The following is a 21,643-nucleotide window of genomic DNA, read 5'->3' on the forward strand; positions in this document are numbered from 1 at the left end:
GATATGCGTGGTCCGTGCTGCTGTTCTTAGGGTTTCGCGCTACTGTAACGGCCGCGGCGCTTCCCCATCTGTGATTCGCCAAACCCAAATATGCAGGGCAGGCGCAACACAGCCCAGCCAGGTACAGGCGACCTTCACGTCTGGAAGGTGCATCAGACCACCCTTTTTTTCGCACATCATCCTGCACACCCCATCGCCTTTCTCCCAATCCTTTTGATCCAATTGCGCCTGCCGGACAGCCCTTTGGTCGAATATACCCATCACGCACGGCATTGTCTAGCAGCAAGAGAAGGACCGGGCGCAGCACATTTTCAGGAGTCGAGCGAGTCGCGGAGCGGGAACCCGCGTAGGCATCCATCATGGCAGTGAGTTGAGCCACCCTGCGCTGCGTCGTCTAGCAGGCGCCAGCATACCGCCATGCTCTTGAAGGAGCCTTGATGCACTTGCGAGCTGGATGGGACACCCTCGCTGACATGACGCGCACGCAGTACAATTACCAGAGCGGCGGCGCTGGCTATAGCCAGTCGAATCCTTACGAAACACAACAGCAGGGGCCGTATGGTCAGCAGCAGGGGCCGTATGGTCAGCAGCAGCCGGCATATGGCCAGCAGGCGTACGGACAGCAGTCGTATGGGCAACAGCCGTATGGGCAACAATCTTCTGGTCAACAGGGTTATGGTCAACAGCCTTCTGGCCAACAGGGCTATGAACAAGGACCCTACGGTCAACAGTCGTATGGACAGCAAGCGTACGGCCAACAACCCACAAAGGCTTTTGCGGGACAACAAACATACGGTATGTTCTTAGTCACCAGTCGCCCATCCTCACTGAACTAACTCAACGACCGCAACAGGCCAACAGGATGTAGAGATGCAACCTCTCGGCGCCCAACAGGGCGGCCGGACCCCCGCACAATCCGCTCAAGGCGCCACCCCTATCCTGCAAGAATGCAGCCGTGTGAAGATGGAGGCCAATGCCCTGGACGGAAGTGTGTCCGAGCTGCAAGCGATGCAAAACGACTACCTACGCGCAGGTAATGTCACAAACAGAGACATCGACGCAAAGAGCGCAGCCATCACGGCACGATACCGCGAACTGGTCGGGCAGGTGAGGAGCATCAAGAGCAACCCCGAGGCCGGCAGCCGCATGCACAGGGATCAGGTCGTCACCCTCGACCGCTTCATCAGGGGAAAGATCAGCGCGTTCCAGACTTCAGAGCATGACTTTGGCGTCGAGGTGCGAAAGCAGCAAGAACGGCAGTACAGGATCGTCAACCCCAATGCCACCGAGGCCGAGGTGCGCGAGGCGACTGCGGACGGCGGCGACACGCAGGTCTTCCAGCAAGCCTTGCTCAATTCCAACCGTCGGGGCCAGGCGCAGAGCACTCTCCGCAACGTCCAGCAACGTCACGATGCCATCCAGCAGATCGAGAAGACGGTGATGGAGCTTGCACAACTCTTCCAGGACCTGGATGCTATTGTCGTACAGCAGGAGCCAATGGTGCAGAACATCGAGCAGAAGGCGGAGGATACGAATCAGAACATGGTGGCGGCGAACACTGAGATGAACGGCGCGGTGAAGAGCGCCCGCGCGGCGAGGAAGAAGAAGTGGATTTGCTTGGGGATCGTTGGTAAGCTCACTGCTCTCTATCGATCCTTCGTTTACACACGGCCATGGCTAATTCGAGCACAGTCGCCATCATCATTATCATTATCGTCATCGTGCTCGGTTACCTGGGCGCCACCGGGCGCTTGTCGAGCAGCAACAACAGCAGCAACAACAACAGCGGTTAGACGCGGAGCCCACAAACCCGTTCCGCTGGCCTCCAGCCTCTCCATACTTCTGTTACAATTGAATAAACTTTAATACAGCACTTGGCATAGCGTCGTCACCCCCATTCACGTGGCCTAGTGTCTCTTTTGTCCGGCGAGGCGTCGAGTTGCCTCATCGACGGAGACAACCCTCAATTGAGGCCGGCAGGATGTTGAATACAAGCGCAGCCATCTCCTTCGCCAAGCTGACAATATGCCTGCAGATACCGGCTTCTCACTCTCGTCGTCGTGCTCGTGTCAAGCAACACCTGTACTCTCCTCATGCTTCAACAAAATATCAGCAAATTGCTGATTGCTCCAGCGAATCGCCTCGTCGAGGGCCGTGCGGCCATACATGTCCTTCACGGTGGGATCCAATCCCAAACCCAACAGCACTAGGCCCATCTCTGCATCACCGGGGACAAAGGCTGCTCCATGCAACAGCGTCTGTCCCATTGAATCCAACTCCCTCAGGTCGGCTCCCTGACTGATAAGGAAGCGCAACAACGGCTCATCCCTGTGATTCAGCGCGGAGCGTAAGGCTGTAGCGCCATAATCATTCCTTGCACCGAGGACCGCGCCGTGCTCCAGCAGAAGCTGTGACATTGCCACTGACGCGCTGTCAAACAGAGGCGTGCAACCGGATCTGTCCCTCGAATTGGGGTCGATCTTGTGCTCGATCAGCAGCATCTTCGCCAACGTCTCGTCGCCCACGCTCGCTGCTATGCTCAGGGCCGTCTCTCCACTCTTAGTTCTGGCGGCGGCATTGGCTCCAGCAGCCAGGAGAAGTCTCACGCACTCCTCGTCGCGATTCATCACGGCGTTGTGCAAGGGTGTCCAGAAGTACTCGTCCCTGGCGTCCGCATCTGCGCCCTGCACCGCGTCCAGCAGCATTGCCACGAGCTTGATGTTGCCCTGCAGAGCAGCATGATGCAGCGGGATCTGCCCGGTGGGATCTTGCATCATGACATTAGCTCCACGATCGATCATCAACTTCACCATGGCCGCATGCCCTCGGTCACACGCCAGTATCGCCGGCGTCATTCCTCTCGAGTCCTTGCCATCGACATCGGCACCGGCATCGAGAAGTAGGCGCACAACCTGCTCATGGCCGCCTCTGACTGCCTCGCCCAAGGGTGTGAAGCCCCGCTGATCGCGCTGTCTCAACGACCTCGCGAGCCTGAGCTTTCTCTTCTCCCGCTTCATCAGCACCGTTACCCAACCAACAATGCCCAAGTAGCACGCGAGATGCAGCACGGGCATGTCAATTGGGCCAGGATCGCCACGATGGGAGCGAGCATACAGCTCGTGCCATAGGACTCGGACCAGCGACTTTTGCTTGTAGAAAGCACTCGGATGAGCGAATAACTTCTGCGCAACCTCTGGGCTGAATCTGGCGTGATCGATCCAATGGTTGACTGCATAGTAGAGAAAGGCACGCTGTCTGGCATCAGACCAGTCTGTGCTATCTCGCGTCGCTTTACACGCCCTTGAGTCGACGCCGCAATTGATGATAAGGCCGGCATTCAAGCAGTCAAGGCATGTCCGTGCGATTTGTAGGTGCAGTGCTTCGAGGTCCATCATGGGCTCATTGCGCACCTTACTACTCCCATCGTTCTGCGACTGCAAATACTCCTTGGCGGACTGGTGGACGAGCTTCACGGTTCTCTCACGAATCTCGATGAGCGGGCCGCAGAGCGTCAGTCGATCCCGCAACACCTGCTCACTGTCGAGGTTCTCCGTGGGCTTGCGGTCCACGAGGGCAGTGAGTTCCCGCAACAGCAATGGTCGGAATGTCGCGGTGAGCAGGTGCAGAATCTCGAAGCACTCCTCGTGGAGCTTGAGGCCTGCGATCTGGGACAGCATGCGCTGATAGATTGCAGACAGTCCCGTTGGTAAATCTTCAGCGCCCGTTCGATTTCGGTGGCTGTGGTCAGCTTCTCGAGCTCTGCTATGGCAAACCCAACCCACAGAAAGGTTCCCTCTGATCTCGCGACAAGCTGGCTTTCGATGGCTTCCTGAAACTCCGGCGTGAACGCAACCACCGCACTCAGCTCCTGCACCTTTGCCGAAACCAGTCTCCGCACGTCTTGGCTGATGATCGGCGAAAGAACGTCGGAGTCGAGATCGATCTGTGTGTGAGCCTTGTTCATATGCGGAACGTCCCGACTCAGAATGATGCATTGGAACTTATCAAGCTGGAGGTCCACCAGCTTCTTCGCGAGCCAGCGCCTGGAGTCATCCTCGCACTCGTCCAGTCCGTCGAGCAGGCAGTACGTCTTCGCGCCATCCAGGTTTCCAAGCGCCTTGAGCAACAACATCCAGAGGAACTCTTCGGACCGAACAGCCGTGTGGAAGTTCGGCCGCTGCGAGCCGACTAGCACTTCCGCGAGCGCAGGTCTATGCTCCACCAACTGCCAAAGCAGACTCTGAAGGATAGGAGTCGCACTGCTGCTGGCCCCGCTGCAAATGATAGACAGGAACGCCGTGCTGGAGCCCTTCTGCTGAGCCACACTCGCCAATTGCTCGGATATGAAGCTAGCAAGCGTGCTTTTGCCCTTTCCTGGGCCTCCATGGATCCAGAGTTGTTGTGACTCGCCTCTCAACAAGGTTTGGTACGTTGCGTCCCCTTTGATCCATTCGCAGGTGCCGGCAACTCTCGGTTTGGTGGATAGACTTGGGTCGACATAGCTCGGAGAGAGGACGTCTCTGCAAACTTCCAATGGACTTCTTGGGCCTGCGATCGTGTTCGATGTCCCCCGACTGTCGATGAGCTGGAGTTTGGTATCGATCCTCGAGCCGAGGCCTCTCGTTTCGCTGCTATACATTCCGTCAACAAAACCGTCCCTCCCAAGACATCGATCCAGTATCAGAACTCACAGCCCGCAACTCGAGAGCGCCAGATGGACTTCGTCCCGACAAGCCGCAATCTGCTCCCTGAATCTCCGTATCTCGCCCTTGCCGAGCACCCCAACCCTCACCCGAGCACGCCACAGCAATTTCTTCCCACCTCCACGGTTCCCAGTCCAACTCTCAAGCCGCTCGCGAAACCGCTCGCAAACCTCCGTACACCGCACCACAGCCTCTTCCAAATGGCGTCGACTCTCAATCGAACCAGGAGCGACAGGATGACCACCGTCGTCACAAATAGCTCTGATGTCTGCAAGGAGGGTAGTCGTTCCCTTCAGCTCGTCCAGGCACTCTTTCACGTCTTCGTCGGCTCGTACAAGGTCGTTGATGAGGTCGTGAAGCTGGATGATGATTGTGATGGCATTGCCGGCGAGACCAGCGGCCGTCCCTACGGCTGCGAGTGCCTCCATAGACGGGTCAGAGGAAATGACAAAGGAGAATTCCACAGTCTCCTACGGCTGTGAACGCTTCTATAGACGGTCGACAGTAAATGACAAGGAGGATATCACAGTATTGACAAACGCAATGCCGCCTGCGTGGTGAGACATGCGACGGATATACGGTATGAAGCTGTGAGACAAAGCTGGCGCTTAGGCACGCCATGATTCCTACATGTGAACACGAATAGACAGACAAAACGAAGAAGGCGTCTCATGAAGATTCACGACGCTCACTTTATAATTGGAAATGACGGCGTGTTGGAAGTAATGGCCGACCCTGAGTATTCGCAATCCAGCAGCCTGCCTCATTGGGCGGGGGGCCATATTGCGGGCGCGTATATGAAACATGCAGCTCCATATCGGGTCAACAAGGCAGGACAGATTGGGATGATTGCAGAATACATGCAACTGGGGCAGATGCCCTTCTACAAGAACGACAGCTTCGAGTCGACCCAGCCCATTTCAACCCCACCCACCAGTCCGTGAGGACGCTCCATAAACCTCCATGACAGCAGCAGATCATAATCCCAAACAACACCAGAACCGTCCCAAGAAAACTAAAAGACTAAAGCACATACGCCACATCCCTGACCGGACTCCCACTCCCACTCCCACTCCCATACCCACTATCCCTCCCATCGCGATCCCACCCGCCCATCCTCTTCGCAACGTCAAGACACAACTCCACCAGCGCACCACAAGCCTCGCGATCCAACCCCGCCATCCGTCCCGCCGACGTGCCAACCCAGATTCGCAGACTGGCGGCCAGATCCTCGAGCCCATGCACAGGCGATGAAGTGGACAGCAGCGTCGTCTCGGCGCTGAGAAGTCTGAGCAGACGGAACGTAGCGACTGCCGTGAGGAGGGTGAAGGATGAGGGGGGGAAGTGCAGGGTTGCGAGGGTGGAGAGGGCGCGGGAGCGCGCGAGGCGCGGGGAGGAGTGGTGCGAAAGGGAGAGGAGTTTGGCGAGCGTGAGGGCTGTGCGGACGTCCGGGGTGGCGGGGACGTGGGTAACGACGTTGAGCTCGCCGGAGGTAGAGGAGGGGACGGTGGTGGGGAGGGCGTCAAGGGCGGCGAGGATGTTGGCTGTGCGGTTGGTGGCTGAGAGGATTGCTTTGGCGGCTAGGGCGCGCGCCAGTGTGGCGGAGGCGGGAGGCGCGATGGATACTGCCAGTCCGATGTAATACTCTGTGTCGAGAGAGGAGGTGTGGTCGCTCAGCGACTCGGCCAAGGTGTCGTCGACGGTCATGTTGGCGTACCAAGCTGCGACGGCGTCGAGGGGTGAACGGATAGCGTGGTCTTCCACAACAGCGTCTCTTGCGGTGTTCACGACCGTACGGTAGGCGCTGGGTTTGTTCCACGCCAGGTTCCACGCACGTTGGATCATCTCATCGCTGAGGACATCTTCACACTCGAGTTCCACCAGCCGGGCGAGGTTGTCGGGCAAGACGTCGACTTCGTCTTCCAAGTCAGGACGACCTTGAGTCGTAACGTGAACCAATTCTTTATGCAACCGTCGAGCAGACTCCCAGTAGAACTTCCCAACTCGCTCCGTCAACTGCTTGAAGCCGATCATATTGCCGTACCCAGCGTTGCCGACCTCCCAGAAAAAGACACGGAAATGCACAGCTTTCTGCATTAGTCGCATCGGGCTGTCAGGCAGCGTTCCGCTCTCCATGAGCGTTAGCAGTAAACGGTAGTAACTGACTTCCTGATCTCCGCCGGCCAGTTGAGCATCGATAGCGATGTCCCATCCCTTGATTCGCGCGATTTCGTCATCCTTGTTTGCGCCGGTCAGGCTGTTGAAAGCTTCAGACCCGATAAGTCGTCGGAGACTGAGGCTGATCATCTTGAGCGTGACGGCGACGACTTCGAGGAGGAAGTGTTTCGGCACCCAGACAGATTGAATGGCTGTGAGCCAGGCCTTGCGCCGGACCTCGATTGGCGAAGCGAGTGAAGGGGAATGCTGCAAACGCACGGCCGATGTACGTGTCTTTTGCTTCCGACGAGGCGAGAAAGTGAGTAGAGGTACGAGGAGATACAGCAGCGCGCCAATCACGACCACAGTCTTGAGCAATGGAAGAGCTGCTTGTCTGGAAATGGCTGCAGGCGCATCCATGAAAGCTCCTTCGCCACGCTTGAATAGCCCTGTTGGGATGGCGAACAGAGCACGGTTGGAGCCGTCATCACCGTACTGCGATTCAGAGACTCCCTCCATGACCATCAGTCCAGCCATGGCGCCAACCATAACCTTGTTCATGACTCCAGCGCCGCGTCGAGCGTTGAGTTGTTGGGGCTGATTCTGTGCTTCGACGGGAGGAGCGGGCTGGCGAGCGTAGTTGGGCTGTTGTTGTGCCTGCATGTACTGTTGCTGGGCAATCTGTTGGTTCATCCTCGTCTGCTCCTGTGGCGGGGCCAGGAAATTTGGAGCGCCGGCCTGAGAAGACGAAGACGCGTTACGAGGTCTTGCATTCATGGCCGGAGCAGCGCTGCTAATGCTGGCTTGCCTTTCCTGAGACTTGCCAATGGCCGTCTCAACGGACGCGAGGCGGGCTTTGAGGACCTCCATTTCATCCGCCATGGTCTTGTTGCGCTTTTCCAGATGATGAATATACTCGGTGGCTTTCGCCATGACGGTCGCCTTGTTCAGCTTGTGGGCCGGAGTGAGGCCTTCGAGATCTTCATTGTCGTCTCCTCGGTTTGCGCGGCCCATGGCTCTCAAACTCGGGACGGAGTTCCGCAGCGCCACGATCTTGTCGTTCAGATTGTTGCGGTAGCGTTTTTCAATCACGTTGTGCGAGGTCTTCGTCTCAGGTTCCTCGCCGTCCTCTTGAGAATCGCCATTTCGTGCTCGCTGCTCATGCTCGATGTCTATCTTTCGCTTGCGACCACGCTTTTTCGGAGGGTCGGGTGAGCAGTTGGAGGAAACGCTGGTGCGATTTTGCGTGCTGGACTCGGGGCTGTAATGTAGACTTGGGGCGTTCGATGACACCGTGCCGGCAGAGGGAAGTACGTTGAAGTTGTCATTGGAGAGAGCGGTCAGATTAATGCCTTGTGCGTCCGTGAGAGGCCAGGAAGGGAGGTTGGTGTCGATCTTCGGGACAATAGACGAAGGCAGGCCGAATTGAAAGTCGAAGGGGTCCGGATTGGCGTCGTTCATGGGGAAGATGAACGCGTCGTCTTGCGGAAACGTCTGTCCGTCCATACCCAAGCCGTCTTCGCCCATGATCATAGGAGGGGCCAAGGTCTCGTTCTTGCCCAACAACGCGCCCTCGACGGGGAGGATGGCGTTCTGAATGGGCGAATCATTCTTGCTCGAGCCTGAGGTGTGAACAGTGCCGTCTTCGGGAGAAGTGGGCTCGATTGCAGGATCCCATCGCAGCCAGTCCTCCCAATCTTCGTGGTTCTGCTCGCCGTCGAAGGGAGGGAGGCCAAAGGGCTCGGTGGGCTGGATGGGGAACCCCGCCTGCCACGCCGGATCCATGCCTGCGTGTTGTTACCACCGTGTTCTAGTCGTGGTGTAATCTTCAGAGTCGCGGGGGGTCAGCTGGAGGGGGTGTTCATGGTGCCGGTGCAGTGGAGGGGTGTATTTTGCGCGGCGGAGCGGGAAGGTGGTGGTCGGGGACAGTTAAGGTGAAGAGGCGGTCGCAGCACGCCTCTCTGATTGGGCGCCGGCGTTTGCCCCTCGAACGATTCAATTGCACCTGCACCTGACGCAAAGCTGTGGCTGTGCGCGCGCGGAAGCCACGTTCGGACGCTCCTTCTGCCGGAGTCGGTATTTCGACTTCCCGACCCTGACGACTCGGCGACAACCTGATGATGGAATCCAACCAGGCCGAACGTGGTGTACGCCGCTGTATCTCGTCTGGTTCGACAACGTGAACAGGCAGAGGCACGTCGTGTCGCTGATCTTACATGCGTCGTACCATCGCATGTCTTGCTGACAGGGGCCTACAACTCCACTCCACCCGATAGCCACATGCATCGAACCATTTCTGAAACGGAGCCGGTGCTTATCAACCTCCTCGACCGATTCGTGGCATATTGCGTGGAGCCCGCCCACCTCACTTTGTCCATACGGATCTCGCGGCATGGCCTCAAAGTGGCAGCCAGCCTTCCAATTCAGGTCATGTTCCGGTCGATAAAGCTCTCATTGCCAGTTTTACGATACAGCCCCAGAGATATCGATGCTCAACGCTCGCAACAAATAGTCCACGCCATGCACACAAGTGTATAGAGGCTCGCAAACGTCTCGAGCCCGCCTGCCCGCATCCAAACCAAACTAGGGGTATCCTTACTCAAATGAAATCCTCCTCATCCAAAGCAGTTCTTCTTCGCGCACGAGTGGGCGGTGGTACCGCCATATGGCGTGATGTATTGCAGCAGGCCTTCTCTTGCATCGGCAAGATTGACGAGATGGCACCAATCTCACGCGTGCCCTGTTCGTCTTCTCCCACTCTCCGGCCAGGCCCGTGTGCAATTTTTAGTCTTGCGGTGAACACGTGACAACTCATCGTGAAGGCGTCTTCACGTTGCTGCTCAACCACGCGAGTCCCTCGAAGATGCCTTCGCCCGACGTTGCGCAGCTGGGCTCCACCTTCCACACCCGGTCCTTGATCTTGTTGAGCTCGAGCTTTTCCGACACCTCTTGAGGACTCAGGGCTGGTATTCAGTCAGCGTCACTCCCACTCTCCGCCCTGTGCATCTCTCGCGACTCACCTCCCGCAATGTCCTGCTTATTGGCAAACACAAGCAGCAACGCCTCCTTCACTTCCCCCTCGTCCATCACCCTCTTCAACTCCTTGCGCGCATCCTCCATCCGGTCGCGATCATTGCTGTCCACGACAAAGATGATGGCCTGCGTGCCCGAGTAGTAGTGTCTCCACAACGGCCGAATCTTGTCCTGTCCGCCCACGTCCCAAATGTCAAATTCGACGTTCTTGTACCGCACCTTCTCCACGTTGAAGCCGACGGTGGGAATGGTGGTGACGTCGGAATCGAGCTTGAGTTTGTAGAGGATTGCTGTGCAGGAGATCGGGGTGTCAGCTTGTCCTTTTGGACATGACATGATTGTGCAAGGAGGGTGGTTCGTACTGGTCTTGCCCGCCGCATCCAGTCCCAGCATCAACAGTCGCATCTGCTTCGATCCGAAGATCTTCTTCATCATCTTCGACACGGAGCCGCCCATTCTGCGCTGCGTCTACGAAGCGCTCGTAGCAGCGTGTTCGGACTTCTTGGGGCAAGATAGATATCGCGTTCGCCGGGTCGCGCTCGCGTGAGTCTATCGTGCCTTCGACCTCTGCGATTTATCCAAGATTGCCAACCAACAAGTCGTTCTCCAATGCCACACACTTCTAGAAAGCAGCTGTTGCGCGGCGTGTTTCCAAAGTCGCAATCGAGGCGACGAACAAGTATAAGCCAAGAAGCAAGAGGATGCAAGGCAAGGCCTTCAAACAAGTATTCTGCAGGCGTTTAAGTGCGACCTGTTCTTGCTGGACCTTTCCCCTTATTGGACTAAACAACCCCGGCTTTCATTTAAAAAGTCAGGGTCCTGGCCGGGGCCTGCCGAGACAGGCGTGCAAGCGCGTTTTCTTACCGCGTTCCATCTAGACCTTAAAACGTTGCGGCATTGCTTGAAACATCAAACGCTAATCTCACGCAAACTTTCATGTTGATCACGAAACATGGTGTCGGCCTGGCGATCGTGGAACTGCACCGGCGGATGAGTCGAAACATGAGCCTTGATTACCGTTTCAAGACTCTCTCCTGTTTCATTTGCAGCGAACATTTATCGCTCGGTATAGCCACCATCTACAGCAGAAGGAAGTAGGATCAGCATGCGAGAACGCAAACGAAATGCCGCAGATACGAATTGTACTCACCCACGATCATGGCGGACCCAACCACATAGGAGGATCTTCCGCCGCTCAGGTACACCACCGCATCAGCCACCTCCCCCGGTTCCCCCAACCTACCCAAAGGCGTCATGAAGTTGATCCGCTCCTCCAAACTCTTCGCTATCTCGGGATTTCCCATCGTAAAGGGAGTCCTCACTGCTCCACGGGTTAGTATATGAAGAACGGGCAAGGGAAGTGAACCATCATACTATAGCCAGGACACACGGCATTGATCTTGATGCCTTGCCTGGCATAATCCTCCGATGCAGTCCGCGTCAGGCCGATAACAGCATGCTTGCTCGCACAGTACGCCGTGGACATCGGAATGCCCGTGAGGCCAGCGACAGAAGCAAAGTTGACGATTGAGCCACGCTGCAGATCTCGCCCGTCAATCGTCGACTTGATCGGGCTTTGCTTCAACATGATTCTCGTCGCCGCTCGCAGTACAAAAAATGTCCCATTCAGATTGATGTCCAGCACTCGCTGCCAGTCTTGCGTTTCAGCGAACGCGGCGCCGCCAATATGCTTGTGCCCGATGCCGGCGCAGTTGACGACGTAGTCGAGTCTGCCGAATTGCTGAGCTGTGTCTTGCACAACGTGGTTGACTTGCACTTCGTCTGATACGTCGAGGATATGAGTGAGTATCTTGAAGTCTTTCCTCATGGAGAGCGGCTCGACTTCGGCTTTTGTTGCTTCCAAGGCGGCGGCATTGATGTCGAGGAGAGCTACGCCTGCAGCTCCGTCTCGTGCGAATGTTTTGGCGCATTCGCGGCCCATTCCAGAGCCCGCTCCGGCTAGGAAGAAGCGTTGGTCAGCGCGGTGGTCGCTCGTTTCCTTTTAGGCACACCCACTGATCAATGCAAAGCCTGGTACGTCCATTGCTAAGTTCGTTGCGGTAGAAAGTGGGAAATGGAAAGTGACAACAACTAATCGAGCTCAATTCAAGTGATGAATAGGTCTTCATCAATACCATTCTGAGGGGTGTAGCATTCAGTCAGCTCCCCTGGACACCTCCGCTTTCGGTGAGGAGTTCAGGGTAGACGATCCGAGGTGCGAGCTCTTCCCAATGCAGACCTATTGACATCGTCTATACGACGAAATCGATGGTGTTGTTCCTGGTAGCATCCTTCGAGTCGACCCCACATCAAGCAACATCGTCGTCAACTCATGCTCGGAGACTTGTGAGAAGGGGTACCGGAGTACTGAATTGAACATCGAAGGAGGCTGAGACGCACGTGACGTACCCCACCACTCGCCACCTAACGCTCTATTTTTGGCAACGGCCAGCCTTAGCTCGTCGACCCACCCCTTCCCTCGCCAACCCCATCATATCGTTGTGCATTCTTCGCAGAAGGCGCAGCAAGATCCTCGCACGCTCGTCTCGCCTGATCTGACGCGAGATCGCCGCCGAGTGGAATGGAAGGGTTGATTACTTGAACAGGTCGAGAAGAGAGACCCGGCGCTCATTTGACTACGCACCCGCCTCTCAAGACAACGGCATCTTGATGAAAAGGATCTAGTACTTACTGCAGTGGGAGCTGACCGTCGAGAGCTTATTAGGCCTGCTATTCGAATCGACTCCCCGGCAAAAGTTCCACGCGTGGCCGCCATTTTCCTTGATCTTCCCCAGCACGCGCGGATTTAAGCTTCGCCCACGCAGGTACAGCTCTCGAAATAGCCACATCGCTCAACCTCCTAGCCATGACCGCCCGTGGCAGGACTTTCGACCTCTGCATTCACTGCCACTAGCTGTGGCCTCCACCTTGCTCCCGCATAGCCGGTGTAGCATCATAAGATGTCAGCTTCATAAAAGTCGGCCATCTCCTTCCCTTCTACCGTTTTGACTATTCTTCTCCTAACATTCTGCTTGTCGACGCTACTTTCGTTTCTTCTTGTTCTTCTCGTCTCTTTGTTATTCTTTTACACCACTCTCGCTTTCCACACTCGCTTCTTGTCGTTTACTTCGTATCTCCACATTCGCTATTTCCCCCCTGATTGACTAGACGACAACCGCTGCTACGACTCTGGCATTTTCCTACGCGTTCACCGGAAGAAAGCGGCAATGTCGTTTCACCAATCCAGTTCGAGCATCCCCTACGATGTTCATCAGCTTTTATTGCAGGTTGCACAACATGGTTACGATGCCGACGATGTTCGACTCTGGTATGCCGCCATTCTGAACCGCATCCTATACGACAATCTATCCACCGTCGACACCCCGCAGTCCCAGCCATCGACTGCAGCAGAGACCCGTGAGACTACCACATCTACACATTACAGCGCAAACCTGCTCGCCATGACTTCAGGCCCGCAGAATTACGCCAACGCCATTCCGACTGCAGAATCCTGGCCTGGCCAGTATTCGGTCGAAGATTACGCGTCTAGCTCCATTTCCGGCTCGACGACTACCACCGTGGACTCAGCGTACCAGACCAGCATGACGAACTACACCCAACCATCTCCCTGCTGGAGTGCCGGCACCCCCGCACAACTCGGCATGAATACCAGCACTACCGATCACCCGACACCATCCACTATCCCCCTCGAACCTCCCGAAGACACGATAAATGGCCCCGCTCCCTCCTGGCCAGCTCAATCAAGCTACAACATTCCACCCAACCCTTCAAGCAAACGACCCGCATCTCCTCTTCCCCCTTACGAATTCCCAATGCCGAGCAGCAACCCAATGCTCCAGTACTACCCCGCCGCAACCACCAACACACCCCCACAACCACACTTCTCCTCCTTCGAATCCTTCTGCACCGCCTACGGTCCGCCAATCTCCATCGTTCCGTCGAGGAAGCGCAGAAAGACGTCCTCCAAGGGAGTGAAGAAGTTCTTTCAGCCGATGCACGTTTCGCGGAGCTCAATTTGAGGGAACGAACAGGCACAATACGAGAAGTTCGATTCGAGCCTTGCCCATGGCATTTTGTTTTATAGCATAGCGTTGCTGGTATTTTGGGAAGGTAACTACCTTGGCGTTCGGCGGCTGGAGAGCATGGGGACCATGTTCACGATTGTACGTTTTGGACGCGATGAGATGCACAGATTCAGACTTCGTAGCAATGTCTACAATCATTTGCTGACCTGCTCAATACCACGAGGCCAAGTCAAGCTCTACTGAATATCTACCTACTGTGTCCGTCCACTGGCGCGTACGGGACGAGCTTGTAGCCAATCGTGCGTCGCCCAACCGGCGTACAATATGCAGGCAGCCTTGTCCCCACCTCCATCTTGGACCATGCAACGCAGTTCCAACACGACACCATTATCGTAAGATTTCGTTACGCAGGCCATTAACTAGGACATCGGAAGCCCATCTACACCATGGCCGATCCACTGAGCACGATCACTTCCATCATCCAACTGCTGCAAATCTCCAAAGCAGCCTACGACAGCGTCCAAGATGCCACCCATCTGCCGCAAGCGTTTGACGCGATAAACGCACGAATCGAATTGGCCACCGCCACTCTCGAGGAGATCAGGTTGAAATACCAGAAGAACACCGAAGAAGAGGCGAAGATCAGAAGAACACTGCAGGAATGTGAGAAAGACGCGGAAGACTTGAAGGCGATGTACGAGACGGTTTGTGCGGCGGCTGGCGGGAACTGGCAACATCGATACCGCTCAATCTTCTCAAACATGGTCCACGATCGCAAGTGCAAAGTGGAGGGAGTGTGGAGACGGCTACTGGAAGGCCTGGAAGTCTTGCGAGGCTACCACCTCTTCAAGACCCTGTCGACCGCAGAAGAAATCGCGGCTGCCATTGTCGAAATCCAGAACGTCGAGGACTCTCTGCCTGACGATGGCGCTACCTTCTATGCTCCTGTTGGTCTGGCACATACTGGCTCGGGTGCGAACAGCGCCAACGTGTGGCAGAACAACATCCACGCGCCCTCGAATCTGTATCAGGGCGGCACGCATCACCACCAAGCGCCAGGTAGGTGAAGGGTCCCGATTGCAATGAATCGCTTGGACTCGACTGAGCTTCGCGCGATCTCGCTCTTAGAAGCTCCACACGACTCCACGCCTATGCATATCATTCCCTTCCCGCGCGACGAAGACTTCATCGAGTACGGCGGTCTGCTCGATCGAATTAATTCAAAGCTGGCGCGCCCTACGGCGACGGTCGCGCTGGTCGGCTTGGGCGGCGTTGGGTAAGTAGCGAACGAAGGTACGGGGACTCGTCGGAGATGAAGCTAACGAAAGTACAGAAAGTCACAACTCGCCATTGAACACTGCTACCGTGTCAAAGAGCGATCGCCCGAGACATGGGTGTTGTGGGTGCATGCTAGCAGCCTCGCCCGGTACGCACAGGGCATTCGCAAGATTGCGGACATCGTCCAAATCCGTGGTCGGGACGACGTGCAGGCAGACATCTTCCAGCTCGTGGACGTCTGGCTTCGCCAGGGCAAGAAGAACTGGATACTGGGGCTTGACAATGTCGATGATGCCAGCTTCCTTGCCGAACGGAGGGCTGCAAGAGAAGACAGAGGAGGCGTCAAGAGCCTGCCATCGCTGTTTGAACTCCTTCCGGTGTGTGATCATGGGTCAATTTTCATTACCTCACGAACCGAGCGCGCCGCCTTGACGCTTGTCGAGCGCTCGGACATGATTGCTGTCAAACCGATGGACGAAGGGACTGCGATGCGTCTGTTAGCGAAAAGGCTTGGAAAGCAACACGCACAGGACGCTGGCGTGGAGCTGGTAAAAACGCTCGAATATATGCCACTGGCGATTACGCAGGCGGCGGCGTATATCAATCAGCGAGGACGGAGATGGTCAGTTGAGCGGTACTTGAAGGAGGTGCAAGAGTACTTGAAGAAGGCACAGAGCGGCGCTCAATCGAAGCGAGGCATCTTGGAAATTGGCGAAGTTGATCTCCGACGCGATAAAGAAGGCGAAGACGCAATCATGCTGACGTGGTGTATCTCGTTTGAGCATGTTCGGCAGGTTCGACCATCGGCGGCGGACCTGCTCGCGTTGATGAGCTTCTGTGATCGACAGTCAATCCCTGAGGATCTTGTACGAAGACGAGGCGCTGAGAAGTACGGTAGCGGAAGACGAGAGAATGATGGGGACGTCGGTGAAGAAGAAAGGGACGACGAGGACGACGCCAGCCTCAACAGCTCAGAGACCAATTCAGACGACGGATTCGACGACGATCTCGTCATTTTGGAGAGCTACTCCTTCGTGTCGGTCACCACGACCGCGGCGGTGTTCGAGATGCACAGGCTGGTGCAACTGGCGACGCGGAGGTGGCTAGAGTCGCAGAATGAGCAGGAGCGGTGGAAAGAGCGGTACATCGAGAATCTGCGTGCCGCTTTCACCGAGACTCCGTCCCAGGGTTCTGTTACCAGTCGGGTCATGTTCCCACATGTCAAGCTGGCGCTGGACTTGAAGCCGAAGCTGGGCAGCGATGCGTTGTTGACTTGGGCCCGGTTGATGTACATCGCCGCCGGCTATGCCGTGGTCGGTGGGTACGGGTACGAACATGATGCGGAAAAGATGGCTGAAGAATGTTTGAAGGCCCTTGAAATGGAACTCAAAGACAATGATCCAAAGATCTTGCTGGCCATGGTGATGGTAGCACGTGTGAGGAATCGCACGGGCAGGTGTATGGAGGCGGAAGCGCTGCTGATGCGTGTCTTAGAGGCTCATGAGAAGGCACTTCGGGCGGACGACCCACCCGACGAACTGTCGATCGAAAGCAAACACACCATCATGCTCGATCTCGCATCATCGTGCAGGGACCAGAGGAAGTGGGAACAGGCGGAAAAGCTGATATTACAAGTACTAGAAGGGGAGAGAACGGTCTACGGAGAGGAGCATATAAGGACGCTTGACGCCATGCATAATCTTGCAGTGACTTACCTCTGGCAACGGAGATGGGCAGATGCGGAGAGTCTCCTAGTACCGGTCCTTGAGAGAAAGAAGAAGGCGTTAGGGGAGGAGCATTTGGACACTTTGATCGCTATGGGCAATCTCGCCACTTCGTATAGGAACCAAGGGAAGTTGACAGAGGCAGAAGAGCTACACAAGCGAGGAGTAGCAGTCGAGAGAAGAGTGCTAGGAGAGCAGCATCCAACCACCTTGATAAGTATGAGCAGTCTGGCAGAAGTATATCGCCAGCAAAGAAGACTGGCAGAGGCAGAAGTGCTACTAACGCGAGTAGTAGCTATCCGGAGAGCGGCGTTAGGAGAGGGGCATCGGGACAACCTAGTTGATATGAGCAACCTCGCAGGCGTCATTGCCAGGCAAGGGAGGTTGGCAGAGGCAGAGGAGCTGGAGACAGAGGCGTTGAAGAGACGAGTGAAGGTCCTTGGAGACCATCATCCCGACACCCTTACAAATAAATCTAATCTGGCATGGCTGTTTGGCGAGCAAGGGAGGCTGGCACAGGCAGTGCAGCTGGAGACAGAGGTTTTGGAGGCGAGCAAAACGGTGCAAGGAGCAGAACATCCCTACACGCTGCTCGTCATGCACAGCCTCGCGCAATCGCTCAGGAAATCAGGGCGCAACGAGGCGGCATGCGCCCTGTTGAGTGACTGCGCATCTTTGTCGGCTCGGATTCTCGGGGCGGACCATCCGCATACGCTGGTTCGCAATGGAGCGCTCCAACGGTGGACGCAAAGGTAGCGGCGTAACACAATCATGAATGTATGAACGTATCAGAGGGGTTTGAAGGCGGCTCAGGAGCCGATACTCGAGCGCGCTCTATTGTATTTCCCAGTCCAAGGTCATAGCCCATCCTCACTCTCCTCCACCAACTCATCAGCATTCTTCGTATTCTCCTCCTCGACCTCACGAAACGTGGCATAACTCAGGAGCAGAAAGGCAAAAATAATCATAACGCCGCCGAGAATCGCGGCAGCCGTGAGCGGCGAGTAAAGCGGCGGCGGCAGCATCTGATCGCACAGCGCGACAATGAAAATCGTCAGGAGCGCAGCCACAGAGCTGAGAACCGGCGACGTCAAACTAATGAGCACCATGAAGCTGCCGGAAAAGGTGGCGTTGGAGAGGGTGGAGATGGCGAGCATCCACGCCGCTTCGCCGCGCGGGAGCTCGAAGACTTCCCAGCCGAGGACGTGCAGGATGGGGATGGGGATCCACAGGACCGAGAGGGTGAAGACGCCGATGAGGCTGCCGAAGACGTGGGCGAAGATGACGCCGCGACCGGGCGAGGTGCCTTCGGGCGGGCAGGCGACTTTTTTGAAGAGGACTTCGTAGAAGCCGTAGAGCACGCTGCCGAAGCCGATGACAAGGTTGCCGAGTAGGCGGTTGTGGGCTTCTTCGGAGGCGGGGGCGTTGGGGCCGCCTGCGCCGCCGCCGGATTTGGAGCCGTGTTTGAGTGGGCCTTGGTCGCCGTATGCGACGATGAGGACGCCGATGATGGCGATGGCGACGGCGATGACTTTGCTCCAGCGGAGCTTCTCCTTTAGGATGGGGACGGCGAAAGCGTACGCAAAGAAGGCGGAGCAGTTGTAGATGGCCGTTAGGTCGCTGGCGGTGGTAAGGTCGACGGCAACGTACCAGCTGGAGCCGGCGATGGTGAGGGCGCAAGTTACAAAGGCGGTGGTGCGGATGAAGTAGGGGATTGGACTCTTCTTTTGTAGGTTGGCGGGGACGTGTAGGGTTTGGTGTTCTACCATTTGCGCGGTTTGGCGGACGAGAGTGAGGTGTCGTCGCCAGAACGCTGGCCAGGGCTGTTGCCACTTCTGGATTCGGAGGACAAGGAGAAGACAAGGGTATAATACGGACCAGGAGCCGTGGGTCAAATACCTGTGAGACGTCCATGTGAGATGTGTGAACAGGAAATGCCAAGAACCAGGGGCTATACTCACATCATGCAAAACGCCTTATTCCAATGCAAAGTATGCTGAATGTACACCGCCGTTTCCGTCTGCACAGCAAAACTCACCAAACTGACGAGTAGAAAGCCGGCAGCAAATGTATATCGTTTTCGCGTAGTCTGGGTGGCAAGCGCCTGTGCATCCTCCGCTTTTAAACTCGAGCGCCGACTCACTACGGTCAGCTGAGAAGCGGCCGCTCGGCTGTAGGAGGGTCGTGTTCGGTCATTTGCGAGCAGGGGCTCTCGATAATGGGTTTTGTCGTCCTCCATTGAGTGTCGTAGGTCCGAGGGCATATCCGCCGCTCCTTCAATTGCAGGTATAGGGGGGAAGGTATTGTCGCCGTCGTCGTAGTCGGCCTCCAAGCCCTCCACTTCGCGGTGGGGATAGTCCTTGGTGTGATATGAGTTCGAGTAGGACTGATCTGGATTTGGTGTCGATTGGCGCGACACCTCCTTGCTCAAATGTACATAGTCTCCGCTCGAGTCGGGGGTGTGGGCGAGGGAGTCGCTGGACCTGTTGGTGCGGTGGAAAGGCAGCGGCCCGAGTCGCGTACTGGAGGAAGAAGGCAGGGAGGCTTTGGGACGTGATTCAGGCATCCATGCGAGTGCTGGGGGATCGCGAGGTTGGCGGCATGTGACGGAAAAGGTTGAGGCCTTGTGTCATCCACGCTAATGCGGCAAGGACCCAGCGAGTGGAAAGACTGGAATCGGCGACTGCCAGGCAGCGCAAGGGCGGGTAATATTACGAGGATAAGATTTGAGTCGCGTTGCATGAAGGGGCTGCCGTTGAAAGGATCGGTGTGGATGCAGTGGTGTAGTCAGCAGTTGTAAGAAAGTTCGAGGAAGCACGTGTGAGATCAAAGGGTCTTCTCCTGACGGCTTCGTCTGCCTGAGGCACGAACATGGCTGCCTGCACGTGTTTCCCAAGACCTCCCACGTTTCCCGTACCTGCATTGCTCTCTTCACACCTCCACCGTCATTGCTGATCTCAATGCACCAATGACTCGCCACTCCACTCTCTTCCATCACCACCAAACATGCTTAGGTAAACTGAAGCCGGCCTGGCTTGTTAACTCCGTGGGACTGTCATCGTCCCAAAACTTCACGTGCAGCTTCCATTGCCGATTACCGGCGATGATGAAATTCCACCGTTAAAAAAGGCAGGTGCTTTCGCTCTCCCACTTCCCTTCCACCCTTCCCTCTCAACATCTATCCCACTCCTCCTCTCTCCAGTAATCACTCACACTCGTCAATCCGCCAAGATGCCTCTCATCACAGGGACCGGAAAGCCTCGAGTCATCCTGGGCTGCATGACGTTTGGCCCCAAAGAAGGCGCGCGCATCACATCGCTCGACACCTACAACCAAGCTCTCGACTTCTTCCAGGGACAAGGTTACTCCGAGATCGACACCGCGCGCAACTACAATGACGGCGCTCAAGAGGGCTTTACTCGTGAGGCAAACTGGCAATCTCGCGGCTTGACCTGCGCCACCAAGTGCTACCCCAACGAGCCCGGGAATCACTCCCCGGACCAGCTGGAGGCGAGCTTGGAAAAGAGTCTGAAAGAGCTGGGAACGGACTGCGTAGACATTTTCTACCTGCACGCGGCCGACCGAAGCATCCCCTTCACGGAGCCGCTGAAAAAGCTGAACGAGCTGCACAAGAAGGGCAAGTTTGTCCGGCTGGGATTGAGCAACTTCACTGCCTTCGAGGTGGCCGAGGTGGTGATGCACTGCAAATATAACAACTGGGTCCGACCGACGATCTATCAAGGAATGTACAACGCCATCACGCGCAGCCTTGAGCAAGAGTTGATTCCCACATGCCGAAGATATGGGCTGGATGTAGTGGTGTACAACCCAATCGCTGCAGGTCTCTTGGCCGGGCGGTACAAGACCAAGGATGTGCCGCAAGAGGGTCGCTTCTCCGGTGAATCGAAAGTGGGACAGAATTACCGTGCGCGGTACTTCAAGGACGAGACGTTTGATGCGCTGAGACTTGTGGAGGAGGCGGCGGACAAGTCCGGTATCTCCATGTTGGACATTGCTCTCCGCTGGCTCGTTCACCATTCCGCACTCAACATCAAGGACGGAGGGAATGATGGCATCATCATCGGAATGTCGAGCATTCAGCAGCTGGAGCAGAATCTGAAGGGCCTGGAGGGGGGACCGCTGCCGGAAGAGGTGTTGAAGAAGCTGGACGAGGCCTGGCTAATTACCAAGCCCAACACCGCCAACTACTGGCATCTCAAGCTGGAGTACACGTATGACACGCAGAAAGCGTTGTTCGCGGCAACGTGAGGTTCCGCTGAAGTTCCGCTGCTGCTTGGCCTGAGGAATGGCAACACGAGTCTAGATCTAGCAAGTATCGCATAGAATGGCGACTCATGTCCCTCATCACCATTCCCAGCAGTGCTCTAAGCGAAGGAAGAGGGCGAGTCTCGCCATGATCTTCATCAGCAGTCGCGTGCCTACATATGGCTTGGGCCATTCGATGGTCCAGACTGGGCGACCAGCCGATCACCCAAGCCGCCGCCGGAACGGCGAACATCCGTGCCAGAAGAAGCGCTTCCTAGTGGAGCTCGGCCAGCCACTCAACGTCTGTCCTCACCTCTTCGGGCACGCAGTTCCGCGAAAGGCAAAAAATCAAGCTCAAAAATACGCTTGGTTTGACAGCCAACCCTATCCCTTTCTGCAGCGTGCCTTCCGAACGGGGCCACGCTCGCTCTTGCCT

The 21,643-nt window shown here is 56.3% G+C and overlaps 9 protein-coding genes across 9 annotated transcripts; 4 read left to right on the forward strand and 5 right to left on the reverse strand.

The window, feature by feature from the left end:
• Positions 1–615: 615 nt before the first annotated feature.
• On the forward strand, positions 616–1,967 carry BDY17DRAFT_119513 (t-SNARE). The gene has a single exon (XM_033729291.1). The coding sequence runs from the start codon at positions 871–873 to the stop codon at positions 1,864–1,866; it is 996 nt and encodes a 331-aa protein (XP_033590582.1). The 5' UTR covers positions 616–870; the 3' UTR covers positions 1,867–1,967.
• Positions 1,968–2,069: 102 nt separating this feature from the next.
• On the reverse strand, positions 2,070–5,131 carry BDY17DRAFT_322896 (ankyrin repeat-containing domain protein; the record flags this gene model as incomplete). Its single annotated transcript, XM_033736905.1, has 3 exons — positions 2,070–3,738; positions 3,783–4,631; positions 4,692–5,131. The coding sequence occupies 3 exons, from the start codon at positions 5,129–5,131 to the stop codon at positions 2,070–2,072; spliced, it is 2,958 nt and encodes a 985-aa protein (XP_033590583.1).
• A 619-nt stretch (positions 5,132–5,750) lies between these two features.
• Positions 5,751–8,189, reverse strand: BDY17DRAFT_238236 (uncharacterized protein; the record flags this gene model as incomplete). The annotated part of the gene is made up of 1 exon (XM_033730330.1): positions 5,751–8,189. A coding segment is annotated over one exon (2,439 nt), but the record flags the coding sequence as incomplete, so codon positions are not given.
• A 1,273-nt stretch (positions 8,190–9,462) lies between these two features.
• On the reverse strand, positions 9,463–10,752 carry BDY17DRAFT_119532 (ADP-ribosylation factor family-domain-containing protein). Its single transcript, XM_033729292.1, has 3 exons — positions 10,256–10,752; positions 9,881–10,183; positions 9,463–9,823 (listed from the first exon to the last, which is right to left on the reverse strand). Exons 1-3 carry the CDS (start codon positions 10,347–10,349, stop codon positions 9,672–9,674), a joined length of 549 nt encoding a protein of 182 aa, XP_033590585.1. The 5' UTR covers positions 10,350–10,752; the 3' UTR covers positions 9,463–9,671.
• Positions 10,663–12,240, reverse strand: BDY17DRAFT_294794 (uncharacterized protein). The gene is made up of 4 exons (XM_033733199.1): positions 11,910–12,240; positions 11,268–11,852; positions 11,044–11,214; positions 10,663–10,972 (listed from the first exon to the last, which is right to left on the reverse strand). Exons 1-4 carry the CDS (start codon positions 11,935–11,937, stop codon positions 10,950–10,952), a joined length of 807 nt encoding a protein of 268 aa, XP_033590586.1. The 5' UTR covers positions 11,938–12,240; the 3' UTR covers positions 10,663–10,949.
• A 655-nt stretch (positions 12,241–12,895) lies between these two features.
• Positions 12,896–14,159, forward strand: BDY17DRAFT_119634 (uncharacterized protein). The gene has a single exon (XM_033729293.1). The coding sequence runs from the start codon at positions 13,121–13,123 to the stop codon at positions 13,931–13,933; it is 813 nt and encodes a 270-aa protein (XP_033590587.1). The 5' UTR covers positions 12,896–13,120; the 3' UTR covers positions 13,934–14,159.
• A 226-nt stretch (positions 14,160–14,385) lies between these two features.
• On the forward strand, positions 14,386–17,697 carry BDY17DRAFT_322901 (uncharacterized protein; the record flags this gene model as incomplete). Its single annotated transcript, XM_033736906.1, has 3 exons — positions 14,386–14,998; positions 15,068–15,215; positions 15,273–17,697. The coding sequence occupies 3 exons, from the start codon at positions 14,386–14,388 to the stop codon at positions 17,695–17,697; spliced, it is 3,186 nt and encodes a 1,061-aa protein (XP_033590588.1).
• Positions 17,698–17,798: 101 nt separating this feature from the next.
• BDY17DRAFT_249175 (uncharacterized protein) lies at positions 17,799–19,507 on the reverse strand (the record flags this gene model as incomplete). Its single annotated transcript, XM_033730956.1, has 2 exons — positions 17,799–18,840; positions 18,903–19,507. The coding sequence occupies 2 exons, from the start codon at positions 19,505–19,507 to the stop codon at positions 17,799–17,801; spliced, it is 1,647 nt and encodes a 548-aa protein (XP_033590589.1).
• A 572-nt stretch (positions 19,508–20,079) lies between these two features.
• Positions 20,080–21,304, forward strand: BDY17DRAFT_294799 (NADP-dependent oxidoreductase domain-containing protein). The gene has a single exon (XM_033733200.1). The coding sequence runs from the start codon at positions 20,173–20,175 to the stop codon at positions 21,208–21,210; it is 1,038 nt and encodes a 345-aa protein (XP_033590590.1). The 5' UTR covers positions 20,080–20,172; the 3' UTR covers positions 21,211–21,304.
• Positions 21,305–21,643: the final 339 nt, after the last annotated feature.

Source organism: Neohortaea acidophila (assembly GCF_010093505.1).
Source record: "Neohortaea acidophila strain CBS 113389 unplaced genomic scaffold BDY17scaffold_4, whole genome shotgun sequence".
Taxonomy (NCBI): domain Eukaryota; kingdom Fungi; phylum Ascomycota; class Dothideomycetes; order Mycosphaerellales; family Teratosphaeriaceae; genus Neohortaea; species Neohortaea acidophila.

Coding starts and splice junctions, on each gene's coding strand:
- BDY17DRAFT_294799 (XM_033733200.1), top strand. CDS start 20,173: ATGCCTCTCATCACAGGGACCGGAAAGCCTCGAGTCATCCTGGGCTGC.
- BDY17DRAFT_294794 (XM_033733199.1), bottom strand. CDS start 11,937: ATGGACGTACCAGGCTTTGCATTGATCA. Junction 11,215..11,267: donor TGCCGTGTGTCCTGGCTATA/GTATGATGGTTC, acceptor CCCGTGGAGCAG/TGAGGACTCCCTTTACGATG. Junction 10,973..11,043: donor TGGGTCCGCCATGATCGTGG/GTGAGTACAATT, acceptor CTTCTGCTGTAG/ATGGTGGCTATACCGAGCGA.
- BDY17DRAFT_119634 (XM_033729293.1), top strand. CDS start 13,121: ATGTCGTTTCACCAATCCAGTTCGAGCATCCCCTACGATGTTCATCAG.
- BDY17DRAFT_119513 (XM_033729291.1), top strand. CDS start 871: ATGCAACCTCTCGGCGCCCAACAGGGCGGCCGGACCCCCGCACAATCC.
- BDY17DRAFT_119532 (XM_033729292.1), bottom strand. CDS start 10,349: ATGGGCGGCTCCGTGTCGAAGATGATGAAGAAGATCTTCGGATCGAAG. Junction 10,184..10,255: donor GGATGCGGCGGGCAAGACCA/GTACGAACCACC, acceptor TCTCCTGCACAG/CAATCCTCTACAAACTCAAG. Junction 9,824..9,880: donor TAAGCAGGACATTGCGGGAG/GTGAGTCGCGAG, acceptor ACTGAATACCAG/CCCTGAGTCCTCAAGAGGTG.